This window comes from Erpetoichthys calabaricus, chromosome 1 (genome assembly GCF_900747795.2).
Source record: "Erpetoichthys calabaricus chromosome 1, fErpCal1.3, whole genome shotgun sequence".
NCBI classification, from domain to species: Eukaryota; Metazoa; Chordata; class Cladistia; order Polypteriformes; family Polypteridae; genus Erpetoichthys; species Erpetoichthys calabaricus.
Genome location: NC_041394.2, coordinates 155,818,733 through 155,840,630, shown reverse-complemented (window position 1 = coordinate 155,840,630; position 21,898 = coordinate 155,818,733). Strand labels below are relative to the sequence as shown.

At 38.3% G+C, this 21,898-nt stretch overlaps 1 protein-coding gene across 9 annotated transcripts in view; it reads left to right on the top strand.

Moving 5' to 3' along the window:
• Window positions 1–21,898, top strand: part of wnk1b (WNK lysine deficient protein kinase 1b) — a 293,364-nt gene that overhangs the window by 204,305 nt on the left and 67,161 nt on the right. For all 9 annotated transcript variants that reach the window (XM_051920252.1, XM_051920244.1, XM_051920239.1 and 6 more), the window contains 5 exons: window positions 515–598; window positions 7,823–7,906; window positions 11,703–11,754; window positions 19,017–19,078; window positions 19,544–20,118. In XM_051920252.1, the coding sequence (XP_051776212.1) occupies window positions 515–598; window positions 7,823–7,906; window positions 11,703–11,754; window positions 19,017–19,078; window positions 19,544–20,118 (857 nt within the window). The remainder of the gene's footprint in view (window positions 1–514; window positions 599–7,822; window positions 7,907–11,702; window positions 11,755–19,016; window positions 19,079–19,543; window positions 20,119–21,898) is intronic.

The following is a 21,898-nucleotide window of genomic DNA, read 5'->3' as shown; positions in this document are numbered from 1 at the left end:
GGAATTACACTGAATTTAAAACCCCATGGCTGTTGTAGTTTTTTTATATTATGGTACCTCAACTGAGAGTCATTTAATACATCTGTAGTGTTTTAGAGGTACACTTGAAATAATATTATCATTAGTTTTCTTCAATCTGTACCACAATGTTCTCAATTCATTTAGTTTTATAATATGTGCTTATTCGGTAATGCAATTAATTGATTGCACAGGATGGGGAAATATCCTACTTTTAAGCCAATATTATTTGTTATTGCTTAGTACTGTTTAATAAAAATTAGAACTTCCACACACTCTGCATTACGAACAGGAAACATAATTTTCTTATGTAAGTGGCGTGTGTTTGCTAATCACAGAATTTTTGGTAGATTAAGACGATGAAGCCCTTAAACACTGCTTAGTTTGTTTTGTTTTTTTTTTTTTTCATTTATAATTGAGTAGGCATTACTTTCTTGAAAGTCCATTTGTCATGGTCTTTTTCTTTCCTTACGATTAATTTCCTCCATCATTATAGGTGTTACCTGTAGGTGCAGAATTACAAGCTGGCACGCCACCTACTGAAAACCTGCCACCTTTTCCAGGACCTTCACTAACCCAGGTGCTTTTCTAAAACAAACAAACCCATTCTGATTTGTATCTCTTGTTCATTTCTTACTCTGTCAATTCCATTATCTTTTTTGTTTTGTTTCATGCTTGTAAAAGATAATTTTAAACAATTCGTGCATGTACAAGCTTCATAGTCATTCTTCTCCTGAGCATGTTCTGTGCTTTAAACATTTTGACTTATTTCTTTAAGATTGCAATTTTTAATTGTCTCTACTATTACGAAGATGGTATCATAATAATAATTTAGAATATAAACAATTAGCTTTGATAATTTTGGTAAGCTCGAATATTTAGTGTTTTCAGTACAGTTAACTGAGTATAATAGCTGTCCTAGACACTTTTTTTCTTGACAGATTTGCGTAAAGCTGACTAATCAGAATTAGAATCACTTTTATTCACCTGTACTTGATGTAAAAGAATTTAATTTGGTAGCTTTGGAGCTGCTTATAACAGAAGACAATATCACATAAAAATAATGTAAATAACAAGAGGTTAAACAAACATACTTTATAAATAATTGCAGAATAGAGCAGTTAATAAAGGAGATGTGCAAATGAAAGCGTGTGTGTGTGTGTGTGTGTGTGTGTGTGTGTGTATGTGTATAGTGTGTATACACACACTAGGGCTGCCGGATAATACCCTAATTAGGGTTCAGATACTCATATTAAAAATAAGCAAATACTTGAATATATTCAAACGCTACTACATGTACTTTGGTATTTAATATGCCATAGGATGCTTCATTAAAAAAAATTTGTATCACTCGCAGTTCGTCATATGTAGCACTTAAGAGTCATGCATTAACACTTCTGTACAAAAAAGGATTTTCTGTGCATGGAACACTTCACATGCATGTATGTATATATGAAACCCATACAAAATCTTTCCTGATTACGTAAAGAAGTTAAGCACACTTATTACTTTAGCCCTCTGTGCCCTGGCCCCTCCTCCAACCTCCACTCTGCTGTGTGCCATTCTGGTGGTTCAAAATAACCTCTCTATATATACATTGTGGCAAGGTGAATATATCCGCGTTTCACAACAGGAGTTACTGAAAGTACTAAGTGTTGAATAAGAGATTCTTTTCCCCATTACAGATTCAGCAGAAATACTCTATAATACATGTAATATTAAATTTTTATTTCACCTTTGTTTTAGGAATTGTGTGTCAAGCCTTCAGCCTCCAAAAGCTTTCCTGACCCTGAAAATGCTGTTTAAAATGATGATTTTAAAGCTGCAATAATAAAAGGAAAATTAGAAATATAGCTAAATGGCTGATTTCTATTGCAGAAAATTCAAAGAGGCTTGCATTGCACTGAAGAAAAACTGTTTGTTATTAATAAATAGCACATTATTCAACATGGTTAAATGCTTCTATTGAATATAAATTAAAGATGAATGATTTAAGAATGCAGCTAATCATTCCCTGAAATGTTCAGCATATTGTTGCTGAATAATATGGTAAATGTATTCTGTCCTTAAATTTAATACTTAAAGTAAATAAAGCATTTTTTAAAATAAATATCTTTTTAAATCGACTTCCAAGTGGTATTTATAGCTTTCTAAATCATTTGGAACAAGGTGCAACACGTGTATTATAAATCTTACCTTGTGTGTTGTATGATGGCAATACATTACACATTAAAATTCTAGCCCTGCAATGTACCTTGATGAATGAAATTACTAGCTTACTTTAGTAAATCTGCTGTCAATGATAGGAAAAAGTACTTTAAAGCATTCATGTACAGTATGGTACATACTATAGCTTGCTGCCAGGCATATCTCAGGTAAGCTGATAAGCATACTGCAGAAACTTTTTCGAATGTTAACATTTTTTTAAAACAATTCATTATAGTCTCCATAATTTCTAATTGGAGCAGTAAAATTTGAAAAAAAAAATATTGCCTGTATGACAAATGTGAATTTTGCAGAAACTACAGGACAATTTCATTATCCTGGTAATAACAACAATATTTAATTATATAACACGTTTTCATGAAAATGAAGAGCCCAAAGTGCTTTACATGAAGTTGCATAACATAATTACAATTACCAAATAATAAATACAAACATAATACCAATAAAAAAAATAAGTAATACAAATGCAAAAGACCTTAAGAATGGCTTAAATTATTATTTATCTATGATGGTTTTATGGGTAAGTCTGATGCCATAATCAGATGGTCAGGAGTAAAAACAACAGCCAGGGAGAGAACAGCTTTCCAAGGGCTTCACTCAGCATCCACTGAGCATTCTATAAAACGTAAATGTGCTAAAGTAGTTCATTATTATTATTATGTAGCAGTGGGACTTGTCAAAATTTACAGCATTCACAGGCTTCCTAACATCACAGGTAATTGCAGAGTATTTTGATCAGATTGTAGTGGTTCAAGATGCCACAACAGAAAACCGAGTTTTTTGAGGTGGTTTTTTACATTTTTTTTTTGAATTTTGAATTTTTTTATTTTTTTTTTTGGTGATCAACTTTTTATTAAATATAGACATATTGACAGGATATGAATGGAATCAAACATGCATTGAGTTTCTGTGTGAGTACCTTTTTGCCAGTCATCAAATGGCTGCATCACTGAATCCAGTATATCAAAATTAGAGTTCCATCTTGTCTCTACAGACTGTCTGAGTGCCCTTGTGTGCTTGCCTTACTGGTCTAGTATGTTTGAAATGTCTAAATTGTTTAGACTAGCCAGAAGCTGAGCAACTTTGGGTGCTTTAATCGTTCATTACATTTATATAGCACTTTTCTCGCTGTTCATTACATTTATATAGCACTTTTCTCGCTTCTCAAAGCATTTTCGACGCAAGGAGGATCCGGGACGCGAACACATGATCCCCTTACTGCAAGGCAACTGCGCTACCACTCTCCATCACTGCTGTTGCAAAGGCACTTGAGAGAATCATGTTAGTTTAATCTGGTGTAGATTTGCAAGGCAGAGATCGTGTTTGCTCCTGGGTCAGTAACAGTCAATTCTGAAAACACTTGAGCTTTTCAAATAGTAAAGCATGAATGTTTTCACCTGTTTTAATTATGTTTGGTTCAATCGAGGTCGCAAAAAGCACCCTTTACACAAGATTGTAGTTCTCATTAAATTAATATAATGGATGGTAGCAGATATGAAATAGATTTTCTCAAAATTTTCAGTCTATATTTCAGTTGTGACAGTACACAGTTGACGTTCTAGAGCACATCATGTACAATATCCCTTCTCAGTTTTTGGGCTTTCTCTAACGCGTGCCGCAATGCAGTCGTCAGTTGGGGCAGTATCTCTTGAAACTTCAGACTTTCCAGTTTTGAGTGCCATGTCAACCACTGACACCAGACGATGTGTCATAAGCCATTATATCATTGTAAACAACATCCGCAGTGCTTCGCTTTTAGCGGTAGTTGTTACTTTTGACAGGTTTGGCAAGAATGTAAGTTTATTTTGATCCTTCACTACTGCACATGCTCTGCACTTTAAATCTTTGGTGCCAGATTTGTGTCCACTGTATGTTAGCAGATCTATTACAGCAAACAAACAGCAGTTGGTTGCCATCGGAATAGATAACAATTGAAAATGACTGCCCCCTTTACTGAGTTTTGCAGTCTTGTACTCACCTTTTTGTAATTCTGTTTCCTCTGAGATCTACAATCTTGAGAAGGCTCAATGCTAGACAGTATATCTGTGGTGTCACTAAATGTATAGGCAAATTAATAATTTTATACACAGGTGCATCTCAATAAATTAGAATATCTTCGAAAAAGTTATTTCAGAAATTCAGTTCAAAAAGTGAAACTCCTATAGATTCATTACACACAGAGTGATATATTTCAAGCATTTATTTTGTTTCATTTTGCTGATTAATGCCTACAGGTAATGAAAATTCAGTATCACAGAAAATTGGAATACAGTAATCTCTCGCTATATCGCGCTTCGCCTTTCGCGGTTTCACTCTATCGCGGATTTTATATGTAAGCATGTTTAAATATATATCGCAGATTTTTTGCTGGTTCGCGGATTTCTGCGGACAATGGGTCTTTTAATTTCTGGTACACGCTTCCTCAGTTGGTTTGCCCAGTTGATTTCATACAAGGGACGCTATTGGCAGATGGCTGAGAAGCTACCCAACTTAATTTTCTCTCTCTCTCTTGCGCTGACATTCTCTGATCCTGACTAGGGGGATTGAGCAGGGGGGCTGTTCACACACCTAGACGATAGGGACGCTCGTCTTAAAATGCTGAAAGATTATCTTCATGTTGCTCCCTTCTGTGCAGCTGCTTCGTGAAGTGACATGCTGCAGGGTGCTTCGCATACTTAAAAGCACGCAGGGCACGTATTGATTTTTGCTTGTTTGTTTTTCTCTGTCTCTCTCTTTGTCTGCTCCTGACGGAGGGGGTGTGAACTGCCTCCTTTAACAGCTTTGTGCCGTGGTGCTTCGCATACTTAAAAGCCAAACAGCCCTATTGATTTGTTTGCTTTCTTCTCTCTATCTGTCTGACATTATCTGCTCCTGACCGCACTTCTTTGAAGAGGAAGATATGTTTGCATTCTTTTAATTGTGAGACGGAACTGTCATCTCTGTCTTGTCATGGAGCAGAGTTTAAACTTTTGAAAAAGAGACAAATGTTTGTTTGCAGTGTTTGAATAAAGTTCCTGTCTCTCTACAACTTCCCATGTTTCTGTGCAAATCTGTGACCCAAGCATGACAATATAAAAATAACCATATAAACATATGGTTTCTACTTCGCGGATTTTCACCTTTCGCGGGGGGTTCTGGAACGCAACCCCCACGATGGAGGAGGGATTACTGTATCGCATAAGAAGACCAATAAAAAAAATTTAAAAAAAAAAGATTTTTATTACAGAAATGTTGGCCTACTGAAAACTATGTCCATGTACGCACTCAATACTTAGTCAGGGCACCTTTTGCATGAATTATTGCATCAATGCGGCATGGCATGGAGGCAACCAGCCTGTGGCACTGCTGAGGTGCTATAGAAACCCAGGATGCTTTGATAGCGGCCTTCAGCTCGTCTGCATTGTTGGATCTTGTGTCTGTCATCTTCCTCTGGGTTTAGGTCAGGGGAGTTTGCTGGCCAGTCAAGCTCAGTGATACCATGGTCATTAAACCAGGTATTGGTACTTGTGGCAGTATGGGCAATGGCCAAGTCCTGCTGGAAAATTATTTCAGCTTCTCCATAAAGCTTGTCAGCAGAGGGAAGCATGATGACATGGCTCCCTAAATCATAACTGACTGTGGAAACTTCACGCTGGACTTCAAGCAACTTGGATTCCATGCCTCTCCACTCTTCCTCCAGATTCTGGGACCTAATTTCCAAATGAAATGCAAAACTTGCTTTCATTTGAAAAGAGGACTTTGGAACACTGAGCAACAGTCCAGTCCGTTTTCTCCTTAGCCCAGGTAAGACATGTCTGATGTTGTCTCTGGTTCAGAAGTGGCTTGACACAAGGAATGCAGCAATTGTTGTCCATTTCCCGGATACATCTTTGTGTGGTGGCTCTTGAAGCACTGACTTTAGCCGTAGTCCAGTCCTTATGAAGGTCCTTGTGCCCCCTTTTCTGCCACATTTTTCCCTTCCACTCAACTTTCCATTAATATGCTTCTTTAGCAATGATCTTTTGTTGGTTACCCTTCTTGTGGAGGGTATCAATGACTGTGTTCTGGACAACTGTCAAGTCAGTAGTCTTCCCCATGATTATGTGGTCTACTGAACCAGACTGAGAGACCATTTAAAGGCTCAGGACACATTTGCAGGTGTTTTGGGTTAATTAGCTAAGAGGAGTGTGACACTATAAGTCTACAATATTGAACTTTTTCACAAAATTCTAATTTTCTGAGATACTGAATTTTGGGTTTTCATTAGCTATAAGCCATAATCAGCAAAATGAAAAGAAATAAATGCTTGAAATATATCACTCAGTGTGTAATGAATCTATATAATATGAGTTTCACTTTTTGAATTAAATTACTGAAATAATTTTTCAATGATATTCTAATTTATTGAGATGTACCTGTATATATAGAATGAATGTGCTATATGTTTTAAATTTAACTTTAATTTCCTAGACTCTAGCTCCCATCCACTCATGCCTGCAATAATAAAAATCAGCCCTGCATCACAACCAATTTCATTGGGTCCAGGAGAGTCCCGCAGTAATCCTGCACGAGTCTAGACCTCTTTTTCAAATACTCTGGCTGAATGGGACATGTAGATTGAAAATAAAAGTAGACCAACAATTCCTGCTGTATATTATACTCAGTATTTTGGACATCTGGCATACAGTCACCACTATTTACAATGAATTTGCTTCCTGTTATGTAAGATTGAAACCTGTTTAAAGCACTACTAGAGAGACCCACCCACTAAGACAATTAATGAGAAAGCAGTAGTCTGTGGTGTTAAATGTGCTCTAATTTAAAAGGAATAGAACAGATAAGTTGTTTACATTAGCCTTATTAAAATGCAAGTCATTAACTATGGTAACCAGCGCACTTTCTATACTGTGATGTAGGCTATAAAACCTCACTGAAACATATGCTGTAAAACTACATTTTTCTAGAATTTTACTTAAAAACAGCAGGTTAGAAATAAATGCAAGTTTGAGACAGAGGAGTCAAGATGATTATTCTTAAGAACCTGGAAAAATACCATAATATAATGTAAGGTATTATTTACTTGTATCAAAATCCTTTTGTACATATTGTATATTAATTTTTTTTTTTCAAAATTTACTGAATATGCTAGCTTTCCTTCAGATGAGATGAGCAACAAGCAGTCATACATTGTGACACTTGCTGAACATAATATTGAAATTGGCTTTCTGTGTAGATCATAGTAGATTTCAGTATAAGTGTTTAGTGTTGTAATTCATGAGAGAGGGAAATGCTGCTTTTATTTGTAGTGGTTTTTCTGCCATGACTAAATACTGAGAACGTTTATTAAAATTAGTGTCCAAACAATTCATAGTTACATTTTCTAGTAAAATATACATTGCAAATATTTTTGTTAGATCAATATCACAGTATTTATTTTATTTTAAAAGGACAGAATATTATGACAAATTTTTTTTTCTTGGTAGTTTTTTTTTATTTAGTCATGCTTTAGCATTAATGTGCATATTGCTAATTATTTGTTTATTTTTCATATTACATTCAAACATCTGTTAATTTTTTCATATATTTCCATCTGAATTAGTCTCAGCAGCCTTTGGAAGATCTTGATGCCCAGCTAAGACGCGCACTTAGCCCAGAGACTGTGCCAGTAAACTCCATGACACAGGTGAGAATACTCTATAAATGCTTTATAATCATGTTCATTACAATCAAAAGCAAATGCAGTGTACAGTGATATGAAAATTAAGTACACCTCAAGGAAAGGTTTTACCTTTTTTAAGAAAAATGTTTTTTTTGATAGTCATTTGAATACTTGATGCCACGCAACACGTACACTTGTAGGCGCTGTTGCTACGCAAGCAGTGTACTGACTGTACTTATGTGCATACTTTATGTAACTGTAGAGGATTCTACCAAGTGGCAGTGCAAGATGCTTTTGTGAAGGTACAAAAAGAAAAAAACAGCAGTATGTGAGACCTTTAAATGTATTGCGTAATTGCGATGGGGATTATCCGTTCTCTAAGGGAGAGCCCACCCACCCTGCAGAGAAAGCTTATTTTGGCCATTTGTACCTGCAGTCTAATTCTTTCAGTCATTGTCTAATTTTTTCAGTCAAAGCTCATGATAATAGGTAAGGGTAGGGACGTAGATTGACTGGTAAATAGAGAACTTTGTCTTCTGACTCAACTCCTCCTTCACCACTACAGATCAATATAGCAACTGTATAACTGCACTTGCCGCCTCAACTGTCTGTTGATCTCTCCATCCCTTTTCCCCTCTCTCTTACGAACAAGAATCCAAGGTACTTAAAGTCCTCCACTTAAAGCAGCAACTCACCTCCCTCTTGGAAAGGACTGTCCCCGTTTTTTCTACTGAGGACCATGGCTTCAGATTTAGAGGGTGCTGATCCCTGCCACTTGACCCTTTGTTGCAAAGCATTCCACTGCATGCTGGAGTTCACAGCCCAATGTAGCCAACAGGACCGTGTCATCTGCAAGAAACAGTGACGCGATTCTAAGGCCACAGAACTGGGCCCCTCCCTTCCCAGGCTGCGTCTTGATATCCAGTCCATGCAAATTGCAAACATGACAGGAACTGAAGCATAGCCCTGGCAGAGTCGCACACCCACTGGACATGGTGCTGATGTTGTTACGAGTATGAGGGCACAGCTCTCGCTGTGATTGTACTGGAACTGAATAGCCCTTATTAGGGGACCTGAAACCCCATACTCTCCCAGCAGCCTCACAGAATCCCTTGAGGAGCATGGTCATATGCCTTCTCTAAGTCCACAAAACACATGTTGACCATTTGGTCATACTCCTATGCCCTCTCCAGAATCTTCATGATGGTAAAGAGCTTGTCCACCATTCTATGACCTGCATGAAATCCACATTGTTCCTTCTGGATCTGAGATGACCATGACTGGGCAGAGTCTCTTTTCTAGCATAAGCTTTTCCAGGGCGGTTGAGGAGTGTGATTCCCCCGATAACTGGAGCACACCCAGACCATTACCCCAGTCTGCCAATCCAGTTGCACAGCTTCCAGTGACCGTGCAACATTGAAAAGGGGTGTCTGTCATGACACTGCAACAATGGCCAGAGCCTTCAGCATTTCTGAGCCGATCTCAGCTGTCCCCCTGGGGTCTTGCCACTGTAGAGTTGCTTAACTTACCTCAGAGACCTTCCTCATGGTAATGGGCATTGATTCCCCATCAGCTCCTGGCTCTGCCTCCTCCACTGAAGGGCGTGTCCATCGGGTTCAGGAGCTCCTCAAATTGTGCTATCTGGGTCAGCACTTCCCCACACTTTCTCAGAACATCCTGGGTGAATTGCCTGATGGTTTTCCAGAAACTCTTTGGGCCCAGTCAACAGTTGCTTTCCATGGTCTCTCCGAACTCCTCCCATACTGGAGTTTTTGCTTATCTGACTGCCAAGGCCAAAGCCCTTTTGGCCTGTGGGAACCTCTCTTCTGCTCCGGGAGGCTCCGGTGCTAATCATACATGGAAGGCCTCCTTTTTCAATCTGATAACATCCCTCACCTCTAGTGTCAACCATTGGGTCCTTAGATTACTACTTCAAAAGGCACCTATAGCCTTCAGGCCGCAGCCACTTTTAGCCGCTTCCGCAATGGAGTCTTTGAACAGGCCCATTTGGACTGTATGCACCCAGCCTTCTCTGGAATGTGGGAAAACCTCTGTTGGAGGTTGGAGTTGAAAGTCTTCTGGACACCCTCACTACTTGTTTGGGCTTTTCAGGTCTGCCCAGGTGCCACCCACACCATATGACCCAACTCAAAACCAGGTGGTGATCATTTGACAGGTGTACCCATCTCTTCATCCAGGTATCCAGAACATCTGATGATATGATTATGAAATGATCACAGGTCTTTCACCTAAGGCATTCTGGTACCAGGTGCACTTACGAGCCACTTTATGTCCAAACATGGTATTTGTTCTGGACAAGCCATTCCTAGCACAAGTCTAATAACAAAAACACAGCTTGGGTTAGATCAGGGAAGCAATTCCTCCCTGTCACTCCTCTCCAGATGTCTCCATCGTTACCCACGTGAGTATTGAAGTTACCCAGCAGAAAACTATGGAGTCCCCATCTGGGACCGATTCCAGGATCCCCCTCCAGGCACTCCAAAAAGGCCTGGTACTCCAAACTGACACTCAGTGCGTAAGCACATATGGCAGTCAAGAGTCCTCCCCTCTGCAACCTTCAGCCTCTTTTGTTCTTCAGAACAAACTCCAACATGGCTTCAACCAGGCAGGGACTCAATAAGAAGTTTTTGTTTTGTTTGGATTGATCTTGATTTTAATTATTGTAATTTTCTGACTTTTAAAAAATACAGAAAAAAATAAGATGTTGATACATGCGAGTCTGGTAGGTTCTTTTAAAGTCATTGCCAAATAAGTTATAGTCAAGCAACCACACTGATCATCTTGAAATTTCAAAGTATTGTTAGTCTATACATACCAGGTCATCTTGCAATATTCAGCCTTAGTGCTAACCTGCTGAATAAAGTAACATAAAGGCATTTACAGACAGAATGCACTGCCTCAGTCTTTGTCTAAATACCTGATTCAATTTACTTGCAAATAAAGAATATAGTTGTACAACTGGGGTTTGTCAGATTATGAAAACTGCTATTGGAATATAGTGTTCTAGATAGATGAGACACATGCAGAGCTGTTTGAGCAAAAAACCCAGTTCTGCCTTGGAGTTTTCCTACCCCTGCTAAGCCCAGTCATGGCCACCGCACATAAAAGGGTCTGGGCCCTGCGACTATAAAACCCACTCACACCACTCACTTTGAGGCAGGACTAGGCAAGAACAGTGGCATACACAATTAGCCATGTGGGAAAAAAACAGGAATTGTGGCATACCTAATTAGCCAATAAATGAATGATGAAATAGGGGAAAAATATTCATTGCAATAAACATTCATAGAAAAGATGTGTTGATAGTAAAATCTTTTAAAAGAAAAAGCCCAGAATTTACCATTTGCCAGCTTCCTTTCGATATATTTATAGCAAAAATCCCTTAAAAAAAGAAAAGACCTGATACTAACAGTTAAATGGCAACAGAAAAGCTCCTCTGAATTATTCTCCTTGCCCTGCAAACTCCTGTTTTCTCTCCTTGTGAAGATAAGTAACTGTACATTTTTATGTATACAATAGAATATGTATATTACATTCACTAGTCTGTGTGATACATGCAAATAAGAATTCAATTTTATACATGACAACTGTAACATGAACTGTAAGTTATGTAATGGTGTATAGTGTTATATCTGTTTTGTAGCTCTTAGTTTTTTAAATTTGTAGTAAGAAAATGTAGCCCAGGTCGATGAAGTATTAAAATATGATAACATCTGTTCAATAAATTCAAGCCATAATTAGTTTTTAGTAGCTAAATTACTTTTAGTTATTTGAATTTTATTTTCTTTGTCTTTGGTAGATTACACCTTCAACAACAAGCTCTGATATTTCGGTTCATCCTGTGGTTTCAGGTAAAGTTTTGATCTTGTTATTGCTGTGTTTTTATTTTTCAAACATTCATATAAACAGACTATTTTTTCTGATACTGGTGGTATGTCATAATTAATGCAAGAATTGAAAGACTTCCAAAAGAAGTAATACATTAACAAATAAACTACATATTACCCACTAGATGAAAAAAGTAATGTTCCAGATATTCTAGAAGTAGGCACCATTATTTTTTGTTGAATTCCTACTTGTGTTATTTAAATTACCATACGTCTCAAGAGTATTCAGGTTTTTGCAACACATGAAAAATTTCTGATTTAAATTTTTTAATGCAATTCCAAATGTGCTAATCTAATCTAGTTAATGTGCACGTACTTCACACATTTGTAATACAGCAGCAGAAAGTGAATCCCAAGTTGGCTTCGTTTGATTGTTTCCTATGATGTTTCTTGATAGTAATCCACTCACACAAGTAGAACTACCCTTGAAATGTTAATGCACAGGCTGTCTTGAAACTCTGAAGATGAGCCACTGATGCCTCGTTCCTCCTCCACAAAATCAGTTGAGTGATACAGACTTGAGCATCAATTGACTTGGTCCATTACGGTGGTGGAAGCTACAGGAGGATAAATACTCAATCCTGGCCAAGTTAGCCAGGATTTAGTTTGATTACCGTAGATTATTTTTTAAAGTACTTATTTTATTTTTCCCCCCCCCCAAAGATGTTGCCTACTGAGGCTAAAACAACATGTACATCAGGGGTCCTCAATCACGGTCCTGGAGGGCTTTTTTTATCTGAACAGATAACGGCAGAAACATTTTCTTTTATCAGGGAACAGCATAAACAGTCTATGTTCAGTAGCAACTCTTTTGAAGGCTGATATTTTTTCCAAAAAACTGAAAAGCACATAAAACAGTGGTTTCACACATAAATCAACATAAAACATCTGTTGCTGCCTGTTTTGCCTGCTGTCGGTCCCTGTTTGCGGCAGCAGCGGCTACGCGGGCAATGGGCTCAATGGCCAGCAGAAATGCACGGTGGGCTCGCTGTCTTTGTGAGACAGGTGTGTGGGATGGCAAATGCAGTGAAATGCAGTATGGTTTGTACCTCCTGTCATTGTAAGTGTCTGTCCTTCCAGGCAAATGTTGCCATAGGTGCATCAGCTACACGAATATGTTCAGCACCACAGTCAACTGGGGACCGATCAGCTGATGCTGGTACCTCACTTTCATTTTCAACCTACATCTCCAGATCACTTGCATCAAAATGGGAGTCCGACAAATCAGAGTCCAATTCAGTGATAATATGAAAAAAGTAATCCACGGATTATTTTGCTTTGCGCATTCACTTTGGTATCTCTCCACATGCCAGAAGCTGTTTGCTCTTCGCTACTCATGCACGCGAAGGGAATCAAGGTTAAATCAACAAAGCTAACTTTCCTTCTAGCAAAAGCGCATCAAAAAGCACTGTAACAAGAAGATTACTGATCTCTAATATCGATTGCTAGCAAGACTGAGACTTTCAAAATAATAATAATAATAATAAAAACTGTGTTAACTCGCGATAAAATAATTGTCTGCGTTAATGTATTAACGCGCTAATGTGTTAAGTTGCTCAGCCTGTATATATGTGTATGTACTATGGGGCTTTGCTTGCCAACCCCCGCCGCACCAGCCACTTCACATCTGTGCCGCTCGCGTATGTGGATTTCACTTTCACCAAACAACAAATCTTTTAATTCTCGCGGATACGCCTCTTCATTGGGAAGAAACACTATTTTTCCCTGATGGCAACACAAATTAGACAATCTACAAGTCTCCAAATTAAAGTTTTAAATCCAAACAATATACAGTAATCCCTCACCTGTCGCGGGGGTTACGTTCCAGAGCCCCCCGTGATAGGTGAAAATCCGCGAAGTAGCGACCTATATTTATTTTATTATTTATACATATTTTAAGGCTTTATAAACCCTTCCCACAATCTTATAAACCTTTCTCACTCTCTTGTTAACCTTTCCCACACTCTTATAAACACTTCCTATGCTCTTAAATACTTTCTACATTCTTAAACACCGGAGACCAACACTGCACGCAGCGATCAGATGTCAATGTGTCTGCACTCGCTTTGTGAAGGGGGGCAGCTGAACTCACATTGAGCAGAAATGGACTTTGTGCTGCTTCTGCCAAAATGCCTGCTTGTCGCTCTGCACGTTCAGACGGAGGAGGAGGAGTGTGTGTGTGGTTTTGTGAGGGCTGAACGCACGTTCGCTCAAACCCCCCTCCCCGGAGGCGCAGTTCGCATTGTTAAGGGGGTGGGGAGCTGAATGAACGCTAAGGAGAAGTGGACTTTGTGCTGGCTTTGTGCTGCTTGTCGCTCTGCCTGTCAATAATTTAAAAGCCTCTACATCACCAATTTTCCTGTCTCACTGTCTTGTCTTGCGTGAAGTTAAAATGTTTTATAATAGTGAGATGTTACTCATATCCTTAGCCTGACATCCACACATCATATGTGTTAACAAAGTGTGTTTTATAAGTTTACATGTGTTTAAAGCATGTGGGATGGGTATTTTAAGGCTTAAACTATAAAAATGTTTATTTATATGGTCTTTCTATATCGCCGGATTTTCTCCTGTTGCTGATGGGTCTGGAACATAACTTCCGCGATAGGCGGACAATCACTTGTATTTAAAAACCCGCGAAGTCGTGAATCCGCGAAAAGTGAACCGCGAAGTAGCGAGGGATTACTGTATTGTCTCTTTTCGCTGTTCCATTATTTCACCGAGTAATAATTTCCATTTGTTTGCACTAATACGATCTTTACTATAATGTTTTTGGCGACTTTAGAATTTTAGTACTTTCATTATCTCTAATCTACTCTGCATGTGTATAGTGCCAACGTTTTTGATTTCTTTACGACGTTTTACATTGTCATCTACTCTTTGTCTTTTATTTCCGGCCCCTAATTTGCATGACTTTAGGCTGTGGGAGGAAACCCATGCAGACACAGGGGAGAGCATGTAAACTCGTGGCAGGGAAGACATGAACCCCAGTCTTCTTACTACAAGGCAATAGTGCTACCGCTACGCCACCGTGCTGTTCAATGCCATGAGTAGTTTTTTTTATTAATCAGTATTTTTCCTAGAAAGTCTAGAAAATTAAAAAATATAAATGAAGTCAGTATTTCATTTGACCATCTTTTGCCATTCCATAGGTTCCCTTGCATGCAGTTTCAGAAGGTACTTGAATGGTATTTTATTTGACCTTGCCACAGTTCCCCTCCAGACTTTGGCTGTCTTACTTGCTTTCATCTCTGCATGTAATCCCAGACTGCCTTGATGATGTTGAGATCAAGTTTCTTCAGGGGTCTTTAAGAATCTTCTGTTCCTGCTTTCATGAAGATACTTTTCATGATTTTGGCTGTGTGTTAGGGGTTATTGTAATGCTGTAGAATAAAGGGACAAATCAGACAGTATTGCATAATGGACAACAATCTGTCTGTATTTCTTAGCAGAGACGGAGCCATGAATTTTGATCAAATCACCATCTGTAAAAATTCATCCTCAATCTTGCAAGTAACCTCCACAGTGTTTCACTATGGTCTGCACACATTCATCCATTTATGCTTCTCCAGGACTTTAGCACACAAGCTGCCTTCTATTAGTGCCAAAAATTTCTAATTTTGAGTCATCAGTCCAGATCACTTGCTGTCGTTTTTCTGCACTCCAGTCCATGGGTTCTGTTTCCTCCCTGGACGAATGGCTTTTTAGTAACAGCTCTTCCATGACGAGTGCTTCTGATAATATTTCTTCAGACTTTAGGCAGTTCTGTTCTAATAACGGTGCTGGACATCTGATTTTGGAGGGAAATAAGCTTGATATATGTCTTGTCTGCTGCACTTGGTTTCCATGGCTGACAATTATGTTTCCAGTCGTCGACCTTACCCGTTTGTTTGTGGTTCTGTAGGAGAGTTAGGGCAACACATCTGGAAACACCTGTCTGACACAAAATTACTGCTTGGGGAAAGTCCTTGAAGATGCAGGATGATCACCTTGTGTCTTGTCACTATTCTCACTTCTACCATGGTGCATGATTTGCAGGTTAAACTATCACCTCTACTGCAACCTCATATTTTTAGTATGTTTGCCCCACACAGTTTTATTCCATCAACACAGTATGTCATTCATCATTAGCACCTGTTTGTTATATTTGTTTAATCAATGGGCTGTATGCTTGCAAAGATCTCACATTGATTTAACTCTGTTAGTTTCTCTAAGGACATTTAAATATTCATAAGGAATGTGTGGAGCTCTACATACCGTTTTTATTGATAAACTAATCCAGAAGACATTGTTGAACAATCTGAACTGCCTACAATTTTTGCAAAGCACTGTATCTGTTTTTCTCCTGGTTTGTGATTTTTTACTTGCATAGTCAGCCCTTCGTATTCGCAGGTTCCACATCCATGGATTCATCCAAATGCTGATTGAACATGTTTCAGGGGAAAAAAAAAAAAAAAAAAAAAATCCAGAAAATCCAAAAAAGCAAAGCTTGAATTTGTCATGCGGCAAGCATTACTCCAAATCCTTGCAAATGAAGTGATGTGTACGAGGGGGTCAGATCAATGCGTTGGCCCTTTCCTCTCACTTTTTGAGGCTCAGTATGATCCTACCATTGTTTTACATACATAAATATTTTTATGATTTTTACTTCCTCTATAATCAGGCTTGATTGTTTTTTCTTGGCTGTCTGCTAGAGGCCATGAGTGACTTTGATGATGTCAGTATGAGGATCCCACTAAACCATCCTAGCAATGGCAAGGTGCAGGGACTTAATCATAGTGAGCTAAAAGGGTGCTATCTCTGCACAAGAAACTAAAAATCTTAGACCTTATGAAAAGTAGTATGCTGCCTGCCGAAGTGGATATAAGGTCGGTAATAATGAATCGAGTATTTGCACAATAAAGCAGAAAGAATCTGAAATTCATGGAAGTGTTAGCATTGGTAGTGTTGTTATAAGTAATCTAAGGATGATTTGCAATATACAGGAGGATGTGAAGGTTATATGCAAGTACTACACCATTTTACATAAGGATTTGAGCATTCACAGGCTCCTAGAACCAATACCTTGTGGATACCAAGGGATGAGTGTAATTTGACTTTGTTTCTGTTTTCATCATTTTCCTTGCCCTGAATGCATCTTTTCACTGTCAGCAATTGCAGTCAATATAACCTCTTGCTGGAACAGAACATTTTATCTCCAAAACTGTTCTTCATACTTTGTATGTATCTGTTGTATGTGTAAGATATATATATATATATATATATATATATATATATATATATATATATATATATATATATACCGTCTTTTTCCGAAAATAAGACACTGTCTTACTTTCTTTTTTGGTCCAAAATACGCACTAGGGCTTATTTTCGGGGGAGGACAAAAATAAAAGAATATTTATATATTTTTATTTAATATTTATTTATTTTACACAGAATACAGAAATTAAAATTGATTCAATTACAGTCATGTCATCTTCTTCTGGAACATCGTCATAAATCAAGATTTACACCCCTGGAGTCTTCCACAATTCCCTTTTTGTACTCGACGGAATAGCTCTTTCGTTTTGTACTCATTTTAACTGCGGTTAAAAATTATTCACTTTATAAAAAATAAAATTACGTATGAGGAAATAATCAGACTTACAAGACTGAAATGAACAAACACTGTATCTGCACTGTCGCTCAATGTAGACTGCTGCCTTAACGAACAATTATTTATAGTGTGCGCCAACGACGCGTTCCGTCGCATTCCGCATATGCATGCCCCCCTCCACCCCCTCCCCACCTCATTCAACCATACTCTGCGATACGCGCGACGCAGTACAACACAGCAGAGCAGAGCGGACACAATATTTATGTATTCATGCTGCCTTATGTTGTATTTTTAAGATAAATTCCAAGAATTAATTTGAAACGAACTGTAGAGGTAAACAATGAATTTCTCGGAATATTTTATTTCAAACATTTCTCTGAAATACGAGTATTAGGGAAGCTAAACATACTTAATAAATCAACAGCATTTTTTAACGAATTCTTTTTTTCACATTATTTTAACTAGGGCTTATTTTCGGGGGAGGGCTTATATTACAAAAAGTTCCGAAAATCTCGATAGGGCTTATTTTCGGGGGATGTCTTAATTTCGGAAAAAGACGGTATATATATCCTCTTTAGTAAAATCCCTGTGTGCATCTAGGTGTCCGTGTGTGGGTGTCTTCTGGTGAAGTGCGCATGTGCGGGGCACGGTGCGATGAGCGATATTACTGTCAGAGAAAGTTAGAGGCGTTTTACGGAAATACAAACCAGTATTACTGTGAGAGGAAATTAAAGGTACACAATACGGTGACGCATATTACAGCCACATACAAGCCAGTATTACTGTCAGAGGAGATTAAAGGCATATTACCGTCGCACACGCCTGTATTACCGCCAGAGAAAAGTAAAGGTATATTACGGACGTACATGCCAGCGGACGTACAAGACGGCATCCTTCAATAAGGGCGCGCACAAAAAGGCGACCTCAATTGGGCGCAGCGAATAAAGGCACGCGTAAATAAAGATCTGCACCTTTGTTGCTCTTCACATATTCCAGAGCCATTTGAACTAAATTATCTACGAACGCCTTTATTCGCCGCGCTCAATTGAGGTCGCCCTTTTGAAGCTCGCCTTTTTGTGCGCGCCCTTATTGAATAGAGCCATACAAGACAGTATTACTGTCACAGAAAATTAAAGACACACAATACACGGCGGCAGCCCACGAAGAACGATCAGCTCAGCAAGTAAACATCAACAAAAGAAAGGCTGAAAGAAAGAAAAATACGACCAACAAAAAGAATGAGGTCAAAGTCCCTTGCCATTTAATATAGACTGTTCCTACTAATGTTTATGCACTACTGTTCCAGCGCCCGTTATTGTAACAGGCTAAATGACTAGTATATATATATATATATATATATATATATATATATATATATATACATATATATATATATATATATATATACATATATATATATATATAATATTTCCCTGAAAAACCAATCACTGCATTTTGAGTTTTCTGAGACTAGAATATAATCTTACATGGTGTCTTTTCAATGATGTATTTGAAAATAAGTTAGATGAAATATGAAATACCTCATTAGACTGGTGATGTTTGTGTTTCACTGATCTTGTCACTAGAATACTTCAATATTTTGTCTGTCATTTGTTTCTCTTTTTAGAGCCACCATCTCAGCATGGAGATTGGCATTCTGGATCAGGAATTCAGTGTGGTCGTTTTCATGTGAGCATTGTTTTCTACAGAATAAAAATCGTCACTTAAAATTATCTTCTATTTCTGATTCAAATTGTAGATTACGTACTTGATGATTTATTTCATTGTTCCATAGTTGTGTAGAAGTCATTTGCATAGTGGGATATGCAGTTGGTACATGGGAGTGTTAGATTAAATGTAAGGAAAAAAGTTGACATAATCCTGTCCCTGCCTTAAACCTTTCAATGTATTACTCTTCTTTTTGACATGGTAATGATACTCTACTTGGAAAATGTAGTTACATGGCTGCTTCAAAATGCCTAAGTGCATTATGTGGTCATGCTAATGTCTTGTCAAAAAATATGATGGGTACTCTGGACAATGCAATATATTTGCAACTTTACTGGTTAAAAACATTCAAATTATACCAAGGTCCTAAGATTTCATAGTGATTGAATAAATCATCTTAAAGAGTATTTTTCTTACCCCCAATAGGTAACAGTTGCTGTTGAGAATAGTGAAGATTATAAAGAACCTACAAGTTCTTCTGAGTCCACTTCCTCCACATCTCCTCTTTCTAGTCCTGAAAATACAATGGTGAAACCTTCATCGTGCAGAAGTAGTGTTGATATGGTGGATGGATTGACTTCTATAACTCAAGAGATGGTTCAGCCGACTACAATTGGGAGATTCCAAGTGACTACAAGAAATGACACTCAAGTGGGACGTTTTTCTGTATCTAAAACTGAAGACAAAATTGCTCTAAACCTAGTAGATTCTGCCACTGCTGATCAGACTAGAACTCCAAAAGAATTAACAGACCAGTCTGACATAGTTAGCACTGAGTCAAAACCTGAACAATATGTGCTAGCCAATGGACCTTCTAAAACTGGAGGGGGTAGTCCAAGTGAGACTTTGCTGGGTGGCTCTGCTTCCCCCCAGTTGCAGGGATCTAAGATTTCCTTACCCAACCTTAGCAACTCTTGGAAGTCACCGTACATGAGCAGCGACAATGATTCAGAGTTTGAGGATGAAGATTTTAAAAAGGAGTTGCATCGTCTTAGAGAAAAGTATGTTTTCATCAGAATGAAAATAATCTTGACTTAACAAATATAGTAAAAATTCTGATTAATAATACTGAAAAAGATTTTCAGAAAGTACAGTCAATGATATGTAGGGGAATATATATATACAGTGGTGTGAAAAACTTTTTGCCCCCTTCCTGATTTCTTATTCTTTTGCATGTTTGTCACACAAAATGTTTCTGATCATCAAACACATTTAACCATTAGTCAAATATAACACAAGTAAACACAAAATGCAGTTTGTAAATGGTGGTTTTTATTATTTAGGGAGAAAAAAAAATCCAAACCTACATGGCCCTGTGTGAAAAAGTAATTGCCCCCTGAACCTAATAACTGGTTGGGCCACCCTTAGCAGCAATAACTGCAATCAAGCGTTTGCGATAACTTGCAGTGAGTCTATTACAGCGCTCTGGAGGAATTTTGGCCCACTCATCTTTGCAAAATTGTTGTAATTCAGCTTTATTTGAGGGTTTTCTAGCATGAACCGCCTTTTTAAGGTCATGCCATAGCATCTCAATTGGATTCAGGTCAGGGCTTTGACTAGGCCACTGCAAAGTCTTCATTTTGTTTTTCTTCAGCCATTCAGAGGTGGATTTGTTGGTGTGTTTTGGGTCATTGTCCTGTTGCAGCACCCAAGATCGCTTCAGCTTGAGTTGACGAACAGATGGCCGGACATTCTCCTTCAGGATTTTTTGGTAGACAGTAGAATTCATGGTTCCATCTATCACAGCAAGCCTTCCAGGTCCTGAAGCAGCAAAACAACCCCAGACCATCACACTACCACCACCATATTTTACTGTTGGTATGATGTTCTTTTTCTGAAATGCTGTGTTCCTTTTACGCCAGATGTAACGGGACATTTGCCTTCCAAAAAGTTCAACTTTTGTCTCATCAGTCCACAAGGTATTTTCCCCAAAAGTCTTGGCAATCATTGAGATGTTTCTTAGCAAAATTGAGACGAACCCTAATGTTCTTTTTGCTTAACAGTGGTTTGCGTCTTGGAAATCTGCCATGCAGGCCGTTTTTGCCCAGTCTCTTTCTTATGGTGGGAGTCGTGAACACTGACCTTAATTGAGGCAAGTGAGGCCTGCAGTTCTTTAGACATTGTCCTGGGGTCTTTTGTGACCTCTCGGATGAGTCGTCTCTGCGCTCTTGGGGTAATTTTGGTCGGCCGGCCACTCCTGGGAAGGTTCACCACTGTTCCATGTTTTTGCCATTTGTGGATAATGGCTCTCACTGTGGTTCGCTGGAGTCCCAAAGCTTTAGAAATGGCTTTATAACCTTTACCAGACTGATAGATCTCAGTTACTTCTGTTCTGATTTGTTCCTGAATTTCTTTGGATCTTGGCATGATGTCTAGCTTTTGAGGTGCTTTTGGTCTACTTCTCTGTGTCAGGCAGCTCCTATTTAAGTGATTTCTTGATTGAAACAGGTGTGGCAGTAATCAGGCCTGGGGGTGGCTACGGAAATTGAACTCAGGTGTGATACACCACAGTTAGGTTATTTTTTAACAAGGGGGCAATTACTTTTTCACACAGGGCCATGTAGGTTTGGATTTTTTTTCTCCCTAAATAATAAAAACCATCATTTAAAAACTGCATTTTGTGTTTACTTGTGTTATATTTGACTAATGGTTAAATGTGTTTGATGATCAGAAACATTTTGTGTGACAAACATGCAAAAGAATAAGAAATCAGGAAGGGGGCAAATAGTTTTTCACACCACTGTGTGTGTATGTATGTATATATATATATATATATATATA